At 36.8% G+C, this 16,239-nt stretch overlaps 1 protein-coding gene across 1 annotated transcript in view; it reads right to left on the minus strand.

The window, feature by feature from the left end:
- Positions 1-16,239, minus strand: part of SNX16 (sorting nexin 16) — a 61,770-nt gene that overhangs the window by 39,013 nt on the left and 6,518 nt on the right. Inside the window, exons 3-4 of the mRNA XM_042781502.1 lie at positions 13,566-13,652; positions 5,075-5,223 (exon numbers count right to left, since the gene is read on the minus strand). Of these exons, the coding sequence (XP_042637436.1) occupies positions 5,075-5,223; positions 13,566-13,652 (236 nt within the window). The remainder of the gene's footprint in view (positions 1-5,074; positions 5,224-13,565; positions 13,653-16,239) is intronic.

The following is a 16,239-nucleotide window of genomic DNA, read 5'->3' on the forward strand; positions in this document are numbered from 1 at the left end:
GTGGCTGGCGGGTTTGAACCGCCAGCCTTCTGGTTAGCAGCAATTGCCTTAGGCACTATGCCACCAGAGCTCCCTTGTTGTTGTTGTTATGTGCCCTCGAGTCAGACCTGGCTCACAGCGACCCCTCCTTGGGTTTTTGAGGCGGTATCACTCCAGAAGTAGATTGCCCAACTTTCCTCCTGAAGAGTGGCTGGTGGGTTTGAACCGCCAGCCTTTTGGTTAGCAGTCAAGTGCCTTAGGCACTACTCTACCAGGGCTCCCTTACTAGTAAAAAATTAGTTGGCAATATAAAGATGGTCATCTTTTCCACGCTGCCATTTCAACTATAACAGAATGCTAATTGGCTTATCAACAGGTAACTAATGAATGTTTTAAGTAGGGATTCTTAAATGCAGTTTTGTTTGCAAAAAGGTCCCTGGGTGGCACAATTGTTTGCATTCAGCCAGCAGTCAAAAGGCTGGCCGTTCAAATGAATGCAGCAGCACCACAGAAGAAAATGCCTGGTGATTCAAGCAAACTCCATAGATCAGTTCTCTACAACACATGGTGTTACCAAAGACAGAACCAAGTGGAACAAGACAACAATATTTTCATAAAGAGGTGTCAGGGATTTTTTTTTCTTAGAAGGGATTTTCCCCTCTTCCGTTTGGACTATAAAAAATAAAAGAACCTTTTCCCATTCTCTTCTTAGATTTTTAGATACACTCAAGCTTTTATTTGGTGAACTACCTTATAAACCAGCTATTTGACTTTAGATTGTGGAGGTATTTAAAATCTTTGCTGCATAGTGCAATAGTAACGGTAACACTGATGGCAGAAAATTTTAGTAATACAGCCCCTGACATTTTTGAGAATCAGTCATTTTTAAACAGGAGGAACAATAATGAGGCATGGGGAGATATTTCTGGAATATAATCTCAAAGAAATGTAAAGAAGTACTAGTCCTTTTTTAATGTATCGACCTTCAACTAATAAGTAGCTGTTTGGCCACCTCACACTTTTTACATATCATCTAATTATTTGATTCTGACTCCTCTCTATCTTCTTATCTAAAATCTTAATCTAGCTTTTAAAGTTCTCAAATTCGACCTCCTACATCCAGCATTGCTTGATCATTGGTGAGTGCTGATCTTCTTTCGGAGTTCCTGTTACTTTCATAATCTGTATCACACCATGTACCAAAACCAAAAAAATCAAATGCACTGCTGTCGAGTGAGATCTGACTCATAGTGACCCCTCCTTGGGTTTCAGAAGAGCTATCGCTACAGAAGTAGATTGTCCAACCTTCCCTCTGAGGAGTGGCTGGTGGGTTTGAATCGCCAGCCTTCTGGTTAGCAGTCAAATGCCTTAGGTACTATGCCACCAGAGCTCCTATCATACAATGTAGCATTTCATAAACTCCATTATTTTGTTCAAACAGAAGCCAAATTTCTCCTAATGAATTTTAAGACCAATGAGTATATCCACAACTTATTTTATACCCTTTTTAGCATGATATAGGACAAATGCTTACTATATTGTTAAATAACCCTTTCTTTCCTCTTCCTCTCACTTTTAGGGCAGTACTTAATTAAGAAACCTCCTGCAGTGAAAAATGAAATATGCTACCCAACAACCATAAAAAAGGCAATGGGCAGAAGAAACCTTATTTTGAGTTCCATTTAAGTGATTTAACAGCATTCCTGGAATGTCTGATGATATGTTATGATAAAAGTAGGAAGGCCAATAAATGCAATGTATACTAGATCCTCTCATGAAAGATTTCTCAGAACATTTAATACTTTAGGAATGCAAAATGAAACCTCTGCCCAACTTATTTGACTATGGAACCATTCTTTCCCTGAATTATCTATTTAAAAAACTAAGCACACCAATACCACTACATTGAGTGTAAAGTTTAAAAAACACTCAAGATTGTTCCTAGCAATGATTACTTCAGAGAATGACATGTGTTATCACTAATTAAGAAAAGAAAAAAAATGATGTACCTGAAAATTTCAACCAAAATACACTTTCACTATTTTAGAAGATTAAGAAGTCACAAAATGAACTTGTTCACTTGATTCATATTATTTAATATTTCATTAGATAAAAATAGTTATTTGTAGAATATATTTTATTTTAATTCACCAAAACATTTTTAATACAGAGACATAAAAGTTTACTGAATAAAAGACAAGTCATGAAAGTCTTTTTTTTTCACGGAATGGTATAAAATTTATTTTCTCCAAAGGCTTTCTATTTTAGTGTGTGTTGGTTTTTATTCCTGTTTTTTATGTCTAAATTAACATTAATCTTTTTTTTTATTTTATTTTAAGAAATTTATTTAAAAAAATGCAGAAAAGTAGGAAACAACCACTTTTTCACTACTTAGAATCGATCGGAGTTTTGTCATATTTCCTTCAATCCTTTTTTTCTAAATAAACAATTGTGGATACCAACAATTCTATCATTTATTTAACAAGTACTCATTGAGAACCTACTATGTCAGGCATTGTGCTAAGCAGTGGATACTGAATGCTGAGTAAAACAGATATATGACCTGCTGTTATAAACCTTAGGGAGCTCTGGTGGCATAGTGCCTAAGGAATTCGATAGCTAACCAGAAGGCTAGTGGTTCAAACCCACCAGCCACTCCTCAGAAGAAAGATTAGGCAATCTACTTCCTTAATGATACGGCCTCAGAAACCCAAGAGGGGTGGCTGAGTTGGATCTGACACGATGGCAGTGAGTTTGGTTATAAACCTTATAGTGTGGTGAGGGAAACATAATCAAATACAAACAGAAATAATTAAAACTGACATGATATGAAAGAAAAAGTACCAACCAGCCTTTCTCAACTAAGATTCCATGAGAGAAATCCTACTGAAAATGATTTGAGTGACTAGTACTTTCTCAGTTCTCTTAAGATTGAGTGCTGTTGTTGTTGTTATGTGCCGTCAAGTTGTCCCCGACTCATAGCAACCCCTCCTTCGGTTTCCGAGGCGGTATCACTACAGTAGATTGTCCAACCTATTATCGATTTCAAAGCACAGGGAAAAAGTTAATTCAGTGTATACAATATCTTAAGGCATTAGGAGTTGGCTCTCAGAGTTGTTCTCTCAGCTGAGAAAGGCTAGTATGGTGAGAAAGAACTGATCCAGTCTTTGGTGGTGGCAGTGGTGGATGAGGAGTAGGTAAGGAAAGCCAATCACCTAAGGAAGTAAAGTTTGTGTTGAAGTTTGAGAGAATGTACAAGAGCATCTAGGCCAGGGTTGGATGGGGTAGTGAGAAAGGTTACCTTTCCAGGCAGAATGGACAGCATATTTGAAGACCCCGAGGGAAAAAGAGCAAGGTGTTTTGATGAATTATAAAAAGACCAATAAAGTGATGCACAGAGAGTTAAGAAGGTGGGGAGAATAATAAAACAAGAAGCTAGAAAGACAAGCAGGTAAGCAGGGGCAGAAAGAATAATAAATTAGATTGCATAACAAAAGATCACCGTGACAGTAAGTGAACTGGAAAAGTAACAGTGGATGAGGAAGTTCAATGTGAAAGCTTCTACAGTAATTGAGGCAAGAAGTAACTGCTTGGACTGGAGTACTGATGACACGGATGGAGAAATGTAGACAGAGCTGAGTGGCATTTAAAATGGAAAGGAAGAGATAAAGGCAGTGAGGGATGTGTCAAGGGTAACTCCTAGGTTCTGGGTGCATGAAAGCGCTCAGAAATGGAGAAGGAAAGTCTGCAGAGTAAGTTTTTAAGTCTGTTTTAGGTTTGAAATAACTCTGATACATCCAAAGGAGATGTCAAGGAGATAGTTGGATATAACTGGGAGTTGAGAGAAGTGGTCTATGTTGTAGTTCCTTTGTTAGAGGAATAATTGGTGGAATGAGATAGAATGGGCACGGATCTCAAGAAGACTCAAACTTAGGCAGCCTATATGATGAAGCAAGATGTACAATATGTGTGTGTTATGTACAACACAAGATGAGATACATAAAAGAAAGATCGGAAAAAAGAAAGGGAGAACAAATGAGACAGAATAGTTTTCTTAACTGCTTTTCATTCTTGGGTGAAAAACTGCTAGAGACACTTACAGACGTAGATATCTATAAAATATGCTATTGCTGCATTGTGAATGCACTCCAGTTTCTTCAAAATAGTTCAAACTTACCTGATAATGTAAGTTGCAAACTTGGATACCCAGCTGATAGTAAATCATGAAGCAATTGTAATATATATTCTTACAAATATATTCTGAAGCTAAAAACCTATACAGACCTTTTCACTTCCTTTTAGTAGTTTTCAGTATTTTTATTTTATCTTCTATACAAAGTAACCCCACTTGATAATTTTACTCCTTTTTACTAGTTTGGAGAAGTATCGAGAATGATTACCCTCAAAATTATATAGTGACCAGCACTGGATTTCTAAGGCAGTAAATCTTTACAGAAGTGGATTGCCCATATGCCTTCCATAGAGCAGCTGGTGGGTTTGAACCTCCAACCTTCTGGTTAACAGTCAAGTGCCTTAGGCACTGTGCCACCTGAGCTCCTTCAAAATTATACAGTGTCATATTAACCAAAATCCTATTAATATGTGAACTTACTTTAAATAAAATACTGATTCTAAAATAAAATTTACTGTTGCTTGGTTTCAGAGAGTATGTTATAAACTAAATTTTGAATTTGCTCACTTTTTAAAAGTACTGATAAAAAAAACAAACACCAAGTAAAACTGAGAGAGAAAATTCCATATAGCTCCGTATTAGAAAAGACATTTAATTATACTCTTACCCTATATTTTTATGTTTGAATAACTATGCTCCTAGATTTATCCTTTAGCAACTCTGGTAGCACAGTGCCTAAGGCATCTGACTGCTAACCAGAAGGTTGGTGGTTTAAACCCAACACCTGCAGAAGCAAGACTGGACAATCTACTTCCATAAAGATGCACTGCCTCAGAAACCCAGTGGGGATAACTATGAATTGCAACTGACTCAACAACAGCAGTGGGTTTGGCTTGGTTTTAGATTTATTCTTTAGTTTAAGCCAGTTGTTGAATGTGTTTATATTCTTAATTTGTTACATACCAGTTAGCAATGTCCTTGTGAGCTACTAAATTTTGAAGAAACGCTTGTAATCCTAATTGTCTATCTTCTAGGAAGTCGGCATTGTAATTATCTTTAAACCAGCGTTTTGGTGGAAGTGCTAATCGAAAGCCGGGAAACATCTCTTTTAACTGAAAAGGAAAAGAAAACACAATGTTCAACTCAATTATATCAATTCTACAAAATTTATCCTGCTCCCTATAAGAAAGTATTCATGAAATAAGCTTAAAATAATTAAATTCAACTCAGCTTTTTATGTCTTCATTGGTTTATTTCCTGATTTCTGAGAAAGTTCCAGTTGCCACTTATTTTTACCCACAGTTGGCACTGTTGGTGTTTTTAATGTTAACCATTCTAGTGGGTGTATAGTAGTATTTCATTGTGGTTTTAATCTGCATTATTCTGTTGACAAATGATGTTTAAACATCTTTTCACATGCATATTTGCATTTGTATAGCTTATATGATGAATTATCTATTCAAGTCTTACGAGCCTCACCCATTTTTAAAACTGGGTTGTTATCTTCTTATTGAATTATAAGAGTTCTTTATGTATTTTGGATACAAAGCCTTTGTCAGATATAATATATATTTTCTCGAAGAAGAACCATGGCCTCCATTTCCATTTCCTTAACAGAACAACAAAACAAAATTTAACTTACAATTAAATTTTCATTTTAACATTATGTAACTTTTCAATTTTTTCCTTTGGTTTGTGTTTCTTTAGATACTATCTAAGAATCTTTTTTTCACTACAAGGTTGCAAATATTTCCCTGTAGTAGGAGCTCTGGTAGCATAGTGCCTAAGGCACTTGACTGCTAACCAGAAGGCTGGCAGTTCAAACCCAGCCACTCCTCGGAAGGAAAGTTGGGCAATCTACTTCTGTAGCGATACTGCCTCAGAAACCCAAGGAGGGGTCTCTATGAGTTGGGTCCGACTCAACGGCACATAACAACAACAACATTTTTATAGTTTTAGTTTTTACATTTTGGTTTATGATACGCTATGCTTATTGAAGGAAGCTCTGGTAGCATAGTGCCTAAGGCACTTGACTGCTAACCAGAAGACTGGCAGTTCAAAGCCATCAGCCACTCCTCGGAAGGAAGTTTGGGCAATCTACTTCCGAAGTGATACTGCCTCGGAAACCCAAGGAGGGGTTGCTATGAGTCGGGTCCAACTTGACGGCACATAACAACATGCTTATTGAGATTAAATTTTACTTTCTTAGGAAAGTTCTCCCAAACCTTACAGGCTAGGTTAAGTCTCTTTAAAGTTAACTATGGCTGTGCAGCAAATTACCCCAAAACTTACTGGTTTAAAACAATCATCTATTAAGATCATGGATTCTGTAGGCCATAAATTCACACAGAGCACAATAAGGATGACACATCTTGCTTCACAACTGAGGCCTGAGCTGTAAGACTCGAAGACTGGGAGCTGAAATCGTCTGAAGATTCACTCACTCCTGTCTGGTGATGTATTTCTGCACTTTGTGTATCACCTCACCCATCCTACAATCCCCTAGATTTATAAACTCTATAAGCATATGCACTCCACCTCATGACGCTCCCTCCTTAAAAGAGGCTCTTATAAACTCCTAGGGAAGCTGAAGCTAGACTATTAACACAAGAGAATACAATAAAGACAAGAAATGATCACTGTTCTGTAGAAAAGTATTTGTTTTCACCAGTGCATTTCAATTCTGATCAGTAATTTATATTGTCAATTGGCTATTTATTTTTCTATGTAACTACAGATAACCCAAGGAGGAGTTGCTATGAGTTGGATCTGACTTGACGGCAGTGGTTTTTTTTCGTATAGATAAATGGGTCTTGTTCTTATAATATTTAAACATTCTTGACTTTGTGCTGCGTCCAGATGTGCATCTCAACTCCTTCTTTATTCAATAGGAAGCAGCATAAGTTGAAATGGAGAGATTTCTCTCCTTGCCCCCTGTAACTTAGGCTCTCTAACATATTATTCTACCGACAGTTCTGAATCTGAGGGCTATTTCAGAAATTATTCACGCTAATGGCAATAATATTGAAACATATGATGGGAATATCTAAAGCCCTTAGACAATATCTTAACCAGACTCATGTATGCTGAAACCTTGGTGTGTTCCCTGAAGCCTAGCCTCACTTAATTTCTGATCATTTTCTGAACTTATTTCTTAAGCTTCACTAATTCTTTCAGCTATTCTTCTTTTTTTTCCACCCCCTCCTTTTTTTTTTAAAATAAGTGTTGCTGTTGTTGTCACGTGTGACTCATAGCGACCCCTCCTTGGGCTTCCAAGGCAGTATCACTAAGGAAGTAGATTGCCCAACCTTCCTTCAGAGGAGTGGCTGGTGGGTTTGAATCATGAGGCTTCTGGTTAGCAGTCAAGTGCCTTAGGCACTACATTACCAGAGCTCCCACAAAAGAAAGAGGAAAAAAAATGTAAAATATAGCACATAATGGAGCTCCTCAATATACAACTATTTACAGTAGACAGATGAAAAAACAAGTGTCTTAATATAAAAGTACTTGTGATGTAGAACAAAACACCCAGGGACAGCAATTGTACAGTACAAAAAAGTCTTCAGTGTGAAACAAATTAGATGAAACAATGACAGGCTCTGGAAAGCTCTGTTAGATGGCTAAAAATGTAAGTACCAGTTATGAAAACCTCCTGATGATTGAGGATCATGTACAGAGTTTGAATAAAATTATTTCATAAAATGTTATAGAGAAAAATGATACTTCTAAATAAATGTTATTTTATAGATATGATTTTAATTATGTATGTGTAATCATTGTTGTGTTATTGTTATGTGCCCTCAAGTTGGACCCGACTCATAGTGACCCCTCTTTGGGTTGCCGAGGCAGTATCACTACGGAAGTAGATTGCCCAAACTTCCTTCCGCGGAGTGGCTGCTGGGTTTCAATCACCAGCCTTCTGGTTAGCAGTCAAGTGCCTTAGGCACTACACGACCAGAGCTCCTGTGTAATCATTAAGATGGCTAAAACTTTTTCATGTATCTTCACTGTGAAACAGGGAATACTGCCTTATATATTAAAAAAAAAATAACACTGCCATTGAGTTGATTCCAACTCATAGAGACTCCCACTGGTTTCTCAGGTGGTAAATCTTTATGGAAGTAGATTGCCCAGTCTTGCTTCTGTGGAGTGGCTGGTGGATTTGAATCAACAATAGCAGTCAAATGCCTTAGGCACTGTGCTACCAGGGTTTATTTACCATATATATAGACATAGTTTATTGACATTATATATAAAAGACTTAAAAAACCCCAGCTATCATCTCCTATATCTCTTGGTGTACTGCAAAAAGCATGGCCGTTGGAGTCAGACAGGCTTGAGTCTGAATTACTCTGTGAATTACTAGCAGTCTGGCTTTGGGCTAATTAATCTCTCCAGACTCATTTCCTTATGTATAAAAAGGTAAAAACTACAATCTATCTCACTGAGCTGTGAGAGGGGTCTAGTATCTGGGGAAATTAATAGTTCAGTAAATATTTCTTTTCTAATCAACATAATATCCCAACCCATTCAACAGAACTCCTGGTTTCTCCAAGCTTCACTATCCTTTTATACTTTGACTATCTATATCATGAAACATGTTAAATCTCATCTAATATTTATTTATACTGTCATTTTTTATTATATGTGTATGCACTCACTCTCTTTATCTCTATTTTTTTTTTTTTTTTTTGGGTAAACCTTTATTTCTCAGATGTAAACTTCTTAGATTTATCATCATTATCTACAGTTTCTATATAATTCCAAATTCCTAGCACAGTGATGAACTCAAACTACTCATTACATAAATACTGGATCATTTTATAAAATGAAAGATCCTTATATTTCACTTTATTATTACCAATTATACAAATATTAGCTACAATTTAACTTATGGGCCTGCTGGTATTTAACATAAATTTTTGATTCTTATCTGTAAAAGTTAGTGTTATCTGGAGCTTTTTCTGGTGCTTAAACGATTGCCTTACCAATAAACCAAACCCAATGCCATTGAGTCGATTCCAACTGACAGTGACCCTAAACGACAGAGTAAAATTGCCCCTTTGGATTTGTAAGGCTATAAAGCTTTACAGAAGCAGATTGCCTCATCTTTCTCCTGTGCACTGGCTGGTAGATTCGAACTACCAACCTTTTGGTTAGCAGCTGAATGCTTAAACCACTGCACCACCAGAACTCCTTAAAAAATTTCTTCATGTATTTGTTAGCCACCTGAGTATCTTCTTTACAGAAGTGTCTGTTCATGTCCAACGCTCATTTTTAAATTGTATTGCTAAGACTGACTTACACCCTTATTAATTTTAAAAGACCAACTTGAAGTTGTCATAGAGATATTAAGTTTAGATTAAATTACTAGCATCATTTTTCAAAAACCATATGAACTATCTATATCTCAGTTTGTCTAAGATTAAGAAATACGTTAGCAATAAAGATAAATCTAGAAAGATAAAAGGAAGTAAACACTAAATAGTTAAGGCTTAAATAGAAAATTTTTAAGTCATGAAACATTAAATAGTTTTAAATTAAAACTTTAAGTCTACTTGAACAAAATTACAATAATTTTAAAAGAAACCTAAGAATTCCATTTAAGTATCTGGTAAGTTCATGAATTGCTTTGATTTTCCTGTTTATCATCTTAAAAAATCAATAGGAGTAGATATTATAGTTTTTTAATTCATCACTGCAATAAATAGTAATAAAATTCATACATGCTAGTGTTATATTACAAATAACATTTTATTGCTAAAATAGTTGGGCACTTTACATTATACTTTTACATTGAAGCTGACGTTTTCAGAATGGTGGAAATGTTTTGGCAGTCAGACAGTTGCTAAATCACATAAATTGGATGTCACACCATCAAATATTAAAAGAATATACTAACTTAAGTTTTAAGTAGTCCAAAGGAAGAATGTGAAGGTGACAAATGGGAGCGAATAGAATTAGTGAAGTTTTCTCTACTAAACACCTGTCAAAATCAGGAAATAATTTTTGGATGTTTTAAGGTATTCTCACTCGGTCTGAGAAGCATCATAAACCATTTGCTTCTTTTGAAAAAATGCTTTTCTCTTGGTTCCCAAAATACCAATAAACCACAAACCACCCCCCACAAAATTATGCAAAACTTTAAGGTGTCCAATAGGAAGGTTCATTCTTCCAACACTGAATAACAACATTTAAATAATACTAGCTTGACAGGTATAAAAGCTTCTTAATTTTCTTTTCTTGGAATTTTTGTGATATTAAATGCTTTATAAATTTACTGGTCATTTATATTTCTTCTGTGAAATAATCTATTCATTTCATTTGTTGTATTTACTACTTTTGTGCTCACTTTTTATCATTTATTTTTAAACACTCTTCATATATAGATAGAGAGGAGAGAGAGGGAGAGAGAGAAAAGAAGAGAGTCACTATGAGTTGGAATTAACTTGATAGCAATGGCTTTTTTTTTTTTTTTTATTATTATTGCACTGTAGTAAATTACATAGTGTGGCTTTTCTAGCCATAAGTCTTTGTAAACTTCATGGTGGAATTTGCTGTGAGCAACTGAGTAGCTGATTGCTAAAGTTATCCACTTGGGGTATTTCTGTTGGGAATAGCATTAAGTAATTTTTTGGGAAGTTCACTCTCTCTCAGGTGTGCAGAACTCTGATGTTGGGATTGGTTAGTTTGGCTACTCTGCCAGGCTCAAAAGGTGCCCTCCTAGAGGCAGAAGGAATCTTTCACTGCTGGCTGAGAGAGACACTGAGAGACATGCACTGTTGAGACAGACTGAGAGTATTGGCTGAGAGAGATTGAGTGCATTTCTGAACTTGAATTGTAGCCTGTTGCTTCTCTAATGAACTCCATAATCTGTGAGTTCTGTGTGGCCACTGCAGCAAACTATCGAACCCAGCAGAGAGGTGGTAGGTGCTACAGAAGAAATGGTTGATGAAAGGGCTGAAGGGAGGCAGCATGTCTGGCCTCCCAGGAATAGGCCTTGGGCTACTGATGGTGAGTCTGTCTTCCTCTTGTGGGGTTAGAGGAGGTCAGAAGATGCGGCCTCCCTGTCCCTTTGGCAATTATTTGTTTGCTTCATATGTATAGTAGGCAGAATTCTAAATAGTTCCAAGACCTTTGCAACTTGTGTTACTTCTGTGACTCTGTCATGTTACCTGTTGCCATGAAGTCTATTCCAACTCATAGCAACTCTACAGGACAAAGAACTGTCCCACAGGGATTTTAAGACTGTAATCTCTATGGAAGGAGAATGCCACGTATTTCTCCTATGGATTGGCTGGTCATTTTGAACCACCAAACTTGCAGTTAGCAGCTGAGTGCTTAACCCCTGAGCCATACAGCAAAAAAGATTTCTCAGATGTAATTAAGTTTACTAATCAGTTCAGTTTAAGATGGGGAGATTATTTGGATGGATTTAATTTTATCACGTTGAGAAGAATGGGAATTCCAGAACTCTTAATTGTACTCATGAGGAACCTGTACATAGACCAGGAGGAGCTTATTGTTCAAACAGAACAAGGGGATAATGCATGGTTTAAAATCAAGAAGGGACTGTGTCATGGTTGTATCCTTTCTCATACTTATTCAATCTGTATACTGAACAAATAATCTGAAAAGCTGGATTATATGATGAAGAACGTGGTGTCAGGATTGGAGGAAGGCTCATTAACAACCTGAGATACACAGATGACACAACTTTGCTTGCTGAAAATGAGGGTGACTTGAAGCACTTACTGATGAAGACTGAAGACTACAGTCTGCAATATGGATCACATCTCAGTATAAAGAAAACAAAAATCCTCACAACTGGACCAATAAGCAGCATCATAATAAATGGAGAAAAGATTGAAGTTGTCAGAGACTTCATATTACCTGGTTCTGCAATCAACACCAATGGAAGCAGCAGTCAAGACATTAGATGACATATTGCATTGGGCACATGTGCTGCAAAAGACCTCTTTCAAGTGATGAAGAGCGAAGATGTCTCCTTGAAGACTAAGGTCCGCCTAACCCAATCTATGGTATTTTCAATTGCCTCATATGCATGTGAGAGCTGGACAATGAATAAGGAAGACTAAAGAAGAGTTGATGCTTTTGAGTTGTGGTGTTGGCGAAGAATACTAAAAGTACCGTGGACTGACAAAATAACTAACAAATTTGTCCTGGAAGAAGTGCAGCTGGAATGCTCCCTGGAAGTGAGAATGGCCAGGTTTTGTGTCACCTTCTTTGGTCATGTTATAAGAAGGGACCATTCCCTGGAGAAGGGTATCATGCTTGGTAAAGTGGAGGATCAACGAAAAAGGAGAAGGCCCCAACAAGATGGACCAACACAGTGGCTATGACGATGGACTCACGTATAGCAAGGATTGTGAAGCTGGCACAAGACCGGGCAGTGTTTCACTCTGTTTTACATATGGTTGCTACGAATCGGAGATGACTCGATGGCACCTAACGACAACAATTTTATCACATTAGCCCTTAAAAAGTGAGAGTTTTCTCTCGCCAGTGGCAGAAGGAAAAGCCAGAGTGAACGCAAAGCACAAGAAGGATGTGACATGCTGTTTCTGGTTTTGAAGATGCTGGAGCCACATGTTGAGAAGTAAAGAGTATTCCCTAGGAGCTAAAAGCAACCTCTGGCTGACGGGCAGCAAGAAAATGGGATTCTACGACTTTGAGGAATTGAACTGAACTGAATTCTGCCAACAAACTGAATGAGCTTGGAAGATGATTCTTCCTCACAGCCTCCAAGGAAGTGCAAGTTTGGCCAACAGCTTGATTTTAACCTTATGAAACTTAAATAGTGAGCCAGCTGAGCCTACTGGAACCATGAGATAATAAACCGACGTTGTTTCAAGCCACTACATTTGTGATCATTTGTTATGTAGGAACAGGAAAGTAGTAAACCCCCCAAAAAACCCAAACTCACTGCCATCGAGTAGATTTCAACTCATAGAGACCCCTCCTTACGTTTCCGAGGTGGTATCATTACAGAAGTAGATTGCCCAATCTTCCTCCTGAGGACTGGCTGGTGGGTTTGAACTGCTAGCCTTCTCATCAGCAGTCAAATAAATGCCTTAGGCACTATGCCACCAGAGCTTCCAGGAAAGCAGTAATATGTTAAAAATATTTTTTTTCATTCTCTTATAATCACATGATTTTGGGGGTATACTATGTATCTCTCCAAATCCACAAACTTTTATAATCACTTGTATTTTCTTTTAGCTATTTTAAGTTTTCACATTAAAAATATTTTTTTCCCCCACAAAAATAAAGCTATGTGTATAGATGGGAGTTTAGGTTATTAAAGTGAAATAAGAACATTTTGATTCAAATAGTTAATAGCAAGAAAAAACTCAAATATAACAGAAGAAATGTAAGGAATAGATAATAATTCAAAATTGAAAGTCAGTTTTGGATTTATTAAAGAACTTACTTTGTCATTAAGTCTAGAGAAGTCAGTATATCTTCTAAAAACTACCCAGCTTTCTTCTGGGCTTTTCTTTACCAGTATTTTATACACCTGTGGGGGAAGGGGGAGGAAAGTAAAGATATTTAAAAATTCAAACCAAATATTCCTAGATCTTTTACTTGACAACTCAGATTATAACCATCTAATATCCTTTCTTTCAAGCTTATATATGTAAGGGTTAAAGCTAGCATACTCTTAAGTTCTCACTATTAGAGATGCATTAAATAATTAAGTTCTACAATTTTATATCAATATCTATGAATGTTTTTAGTCTTAAAAACATGATCACATAAGAATATTATGAAAATCATGACCTTAAAATTTATAGCAATTACTTAGATCATAAAAATGTATAAGTAAGCAAATGTTGTCACCAAGTGATTTTTTAATGATACATGAATATGATAAATTTGAAAATATGCTTTTTCTGCACCCACTAGTGACAATGAACTCATTAGCTTCCAAAATGTTTTATGTCAACATATTCTAAAATTAACAAAAGTGTTACTCACACTTGAAGCTATGAAAAACAGCACTTTTATCCTACATAACTTAATTTTTAGATCCAACAACTACCAAACAAGATTTTCAAATAAGTTCAATGTTTTAATCTTCAAGGCTGAAATTCAAACTAAACAAGTTCCCAAAGTAGATAAAATTTTACATTTTTCTAACTAAGCACAATTATCTATGTTATTGAATAGAAACACTTAGCTGAAGTCAATATATTTTAAAAAGGAAATAATATGAAAAAAGAACTATCTGTGTAAATATAATTAAAAAAACTTTTTGAGGAAGTGCTATTTATGAGATTATGACAGAAACATTTCCTAGTAGGTGTTGGTACAGTATTTTGGGGTAAGCTAAAACATGGCTGCAGTGCAATGCTTTGCTTGGTGTAGCGCTTCTAGCCATGGTCTTTGTGACTCCCACCAGATGACTGGGTGAGACCATGCAAATGTGAGATGCTGTGACCCGCCAAATTGCTAATAATGTAAATAAGGTGCATGGCATCCTTGTAGATAGTGGGACCATGAAAATAAGGTGTATGGAATCCTAAAATGGGGATTGAGTCAGTTTTGCATCCTGCTAGGTTCACTTTAAGTGAACCATCTCAGAGGCAGAAAGCAGGGGCTCTCAATAGCATCAAGAAGGGTCAGGAGTGAAGTATGTCCATCGAATAATGGATTCCTGTGTTGAACTTCCTTGATCCAAGAGACAAGACAGCTGTGCCACCAGAGATGCCAGAGACGGCGAGAAGCAGCAGCAGAGAAACAGCAGCAGCAGAACCAAAATACCAGCTTGAGGCACAGGGACGGGCTTCCCAGTCCACAGAGTGATAAAACTGAGTGCCTCTGTGTAGGAGGCTTGCTGGTGGAGTGGGGTGCCTCTAAACATTTAAAAAACAAAACAAAACAAAAAAAAAAACAAACTCACTGCTGGAGTCAGAACCACCAGAGCTCCCCTAGGCACTTACAGGCAGAGCTAAAGAAGCTTTGTAACACTTGCTTGAGCAGGGCAAAGACCTACGTCTATAAAGCCGAGAGGCTGAGGGCTACAGAGAGAGGGCTGAGAAGAGGCAGTCCTGATTGAAGAATTGTATTCCGAGTCATTTCTGATTCTGAATTGTAACCTGTTACTTTCCTAATAAACCCCATAATGCTGAGTATTGCTGTGAGTTCTGTGTGGCCGCTGTAATGAATTATTGAGCCCAGCAGGAAAGTACAGTGTGCTGCTGTAGGAGAGAAAGTTGGTGTCAGAACTGGTAAAATGGCTGAATGGTGGAGGTATGACTGACATCCTTCTCACAGGAAATAGCCTTGTGCTGCTGTTGATCTGATTCTTTTCTCACCTTGTGAAGGTAGAAGAGGTCAGATGCCTCCCCCACACCATTTTTACAATGGCACATATAAGGTACTCAATAAGTATCTGTCGAATGAGTGGAACTCTCTTAAAAACAGTAACTTCTCTTCTTGAAGTTAGCTATGTAACTGGAGCTCTAGAGCTGTGGTCTATTCACAGGTGGCTACTAAGCACCTGAAATGTGGCTAGTCCAAATTAAGATGTGCAATGAGTATAAAATACATGTTGGATTTCAAAGACTTGGAAAATTATACCATTAAAATTGTTTCATATTGATTACATTTTGAAATCTATTTTAGATATATTATATTAAATAAAATATAAAAATAATTTTACCTGTTTCTTTCCATTTCTTTTTTTAAATCATGTTTACTAGAAAATTAAAAATTACAAATGTGTCTTACATTATATTATTTTAGACAGTGCTGCTCTAGAGACAACTCATTATTCAGGGATCATCCTTCCTATTTCATTTTTCCTCCCTGAAGACTTTTCTTTCAGCTTTTAAAGGGGAGAATTAGAAAGGGGTAAGAATAAATCCTTTAGTTCTGAAATTAAAAAAAAAAAAAGTAATTTATATTTGTAACACATAAAGGTAGGGAACAAGATTTGGATACCCTTAAAGTCTGCAGCTCTGGTAGCATAATGCCTGAAGCACTTGACTGCTAACCAGAAGGCTGGTGGTCAAACCCACCAGCCACTGCTCGGAAGGAAGATGGGATAATCTACTTCAGTAGTGATACTGCCTCGGAAACCCAAGGAGGGGTCGCTATGA

The sequence above is a fragment of the Orycteropus afer genome, unplaced genomic scaffold (assembly GCF_000298275.1).
Source record: "Orycteropus afer afer isolate SDZICR_OR568_19922 unplaced genomic scaffold, OryAfe1.0 scaffold00129, whole genome shotgun sequence".
In the NCBI taxonomy this organism is placed as follows: domain Eukaryota; kingdom Metazoa; phylum Chordata; class Mammalia; order Tubulidentata; family Orycteropodidae; genus Orycteropus; species Orycteropus afer.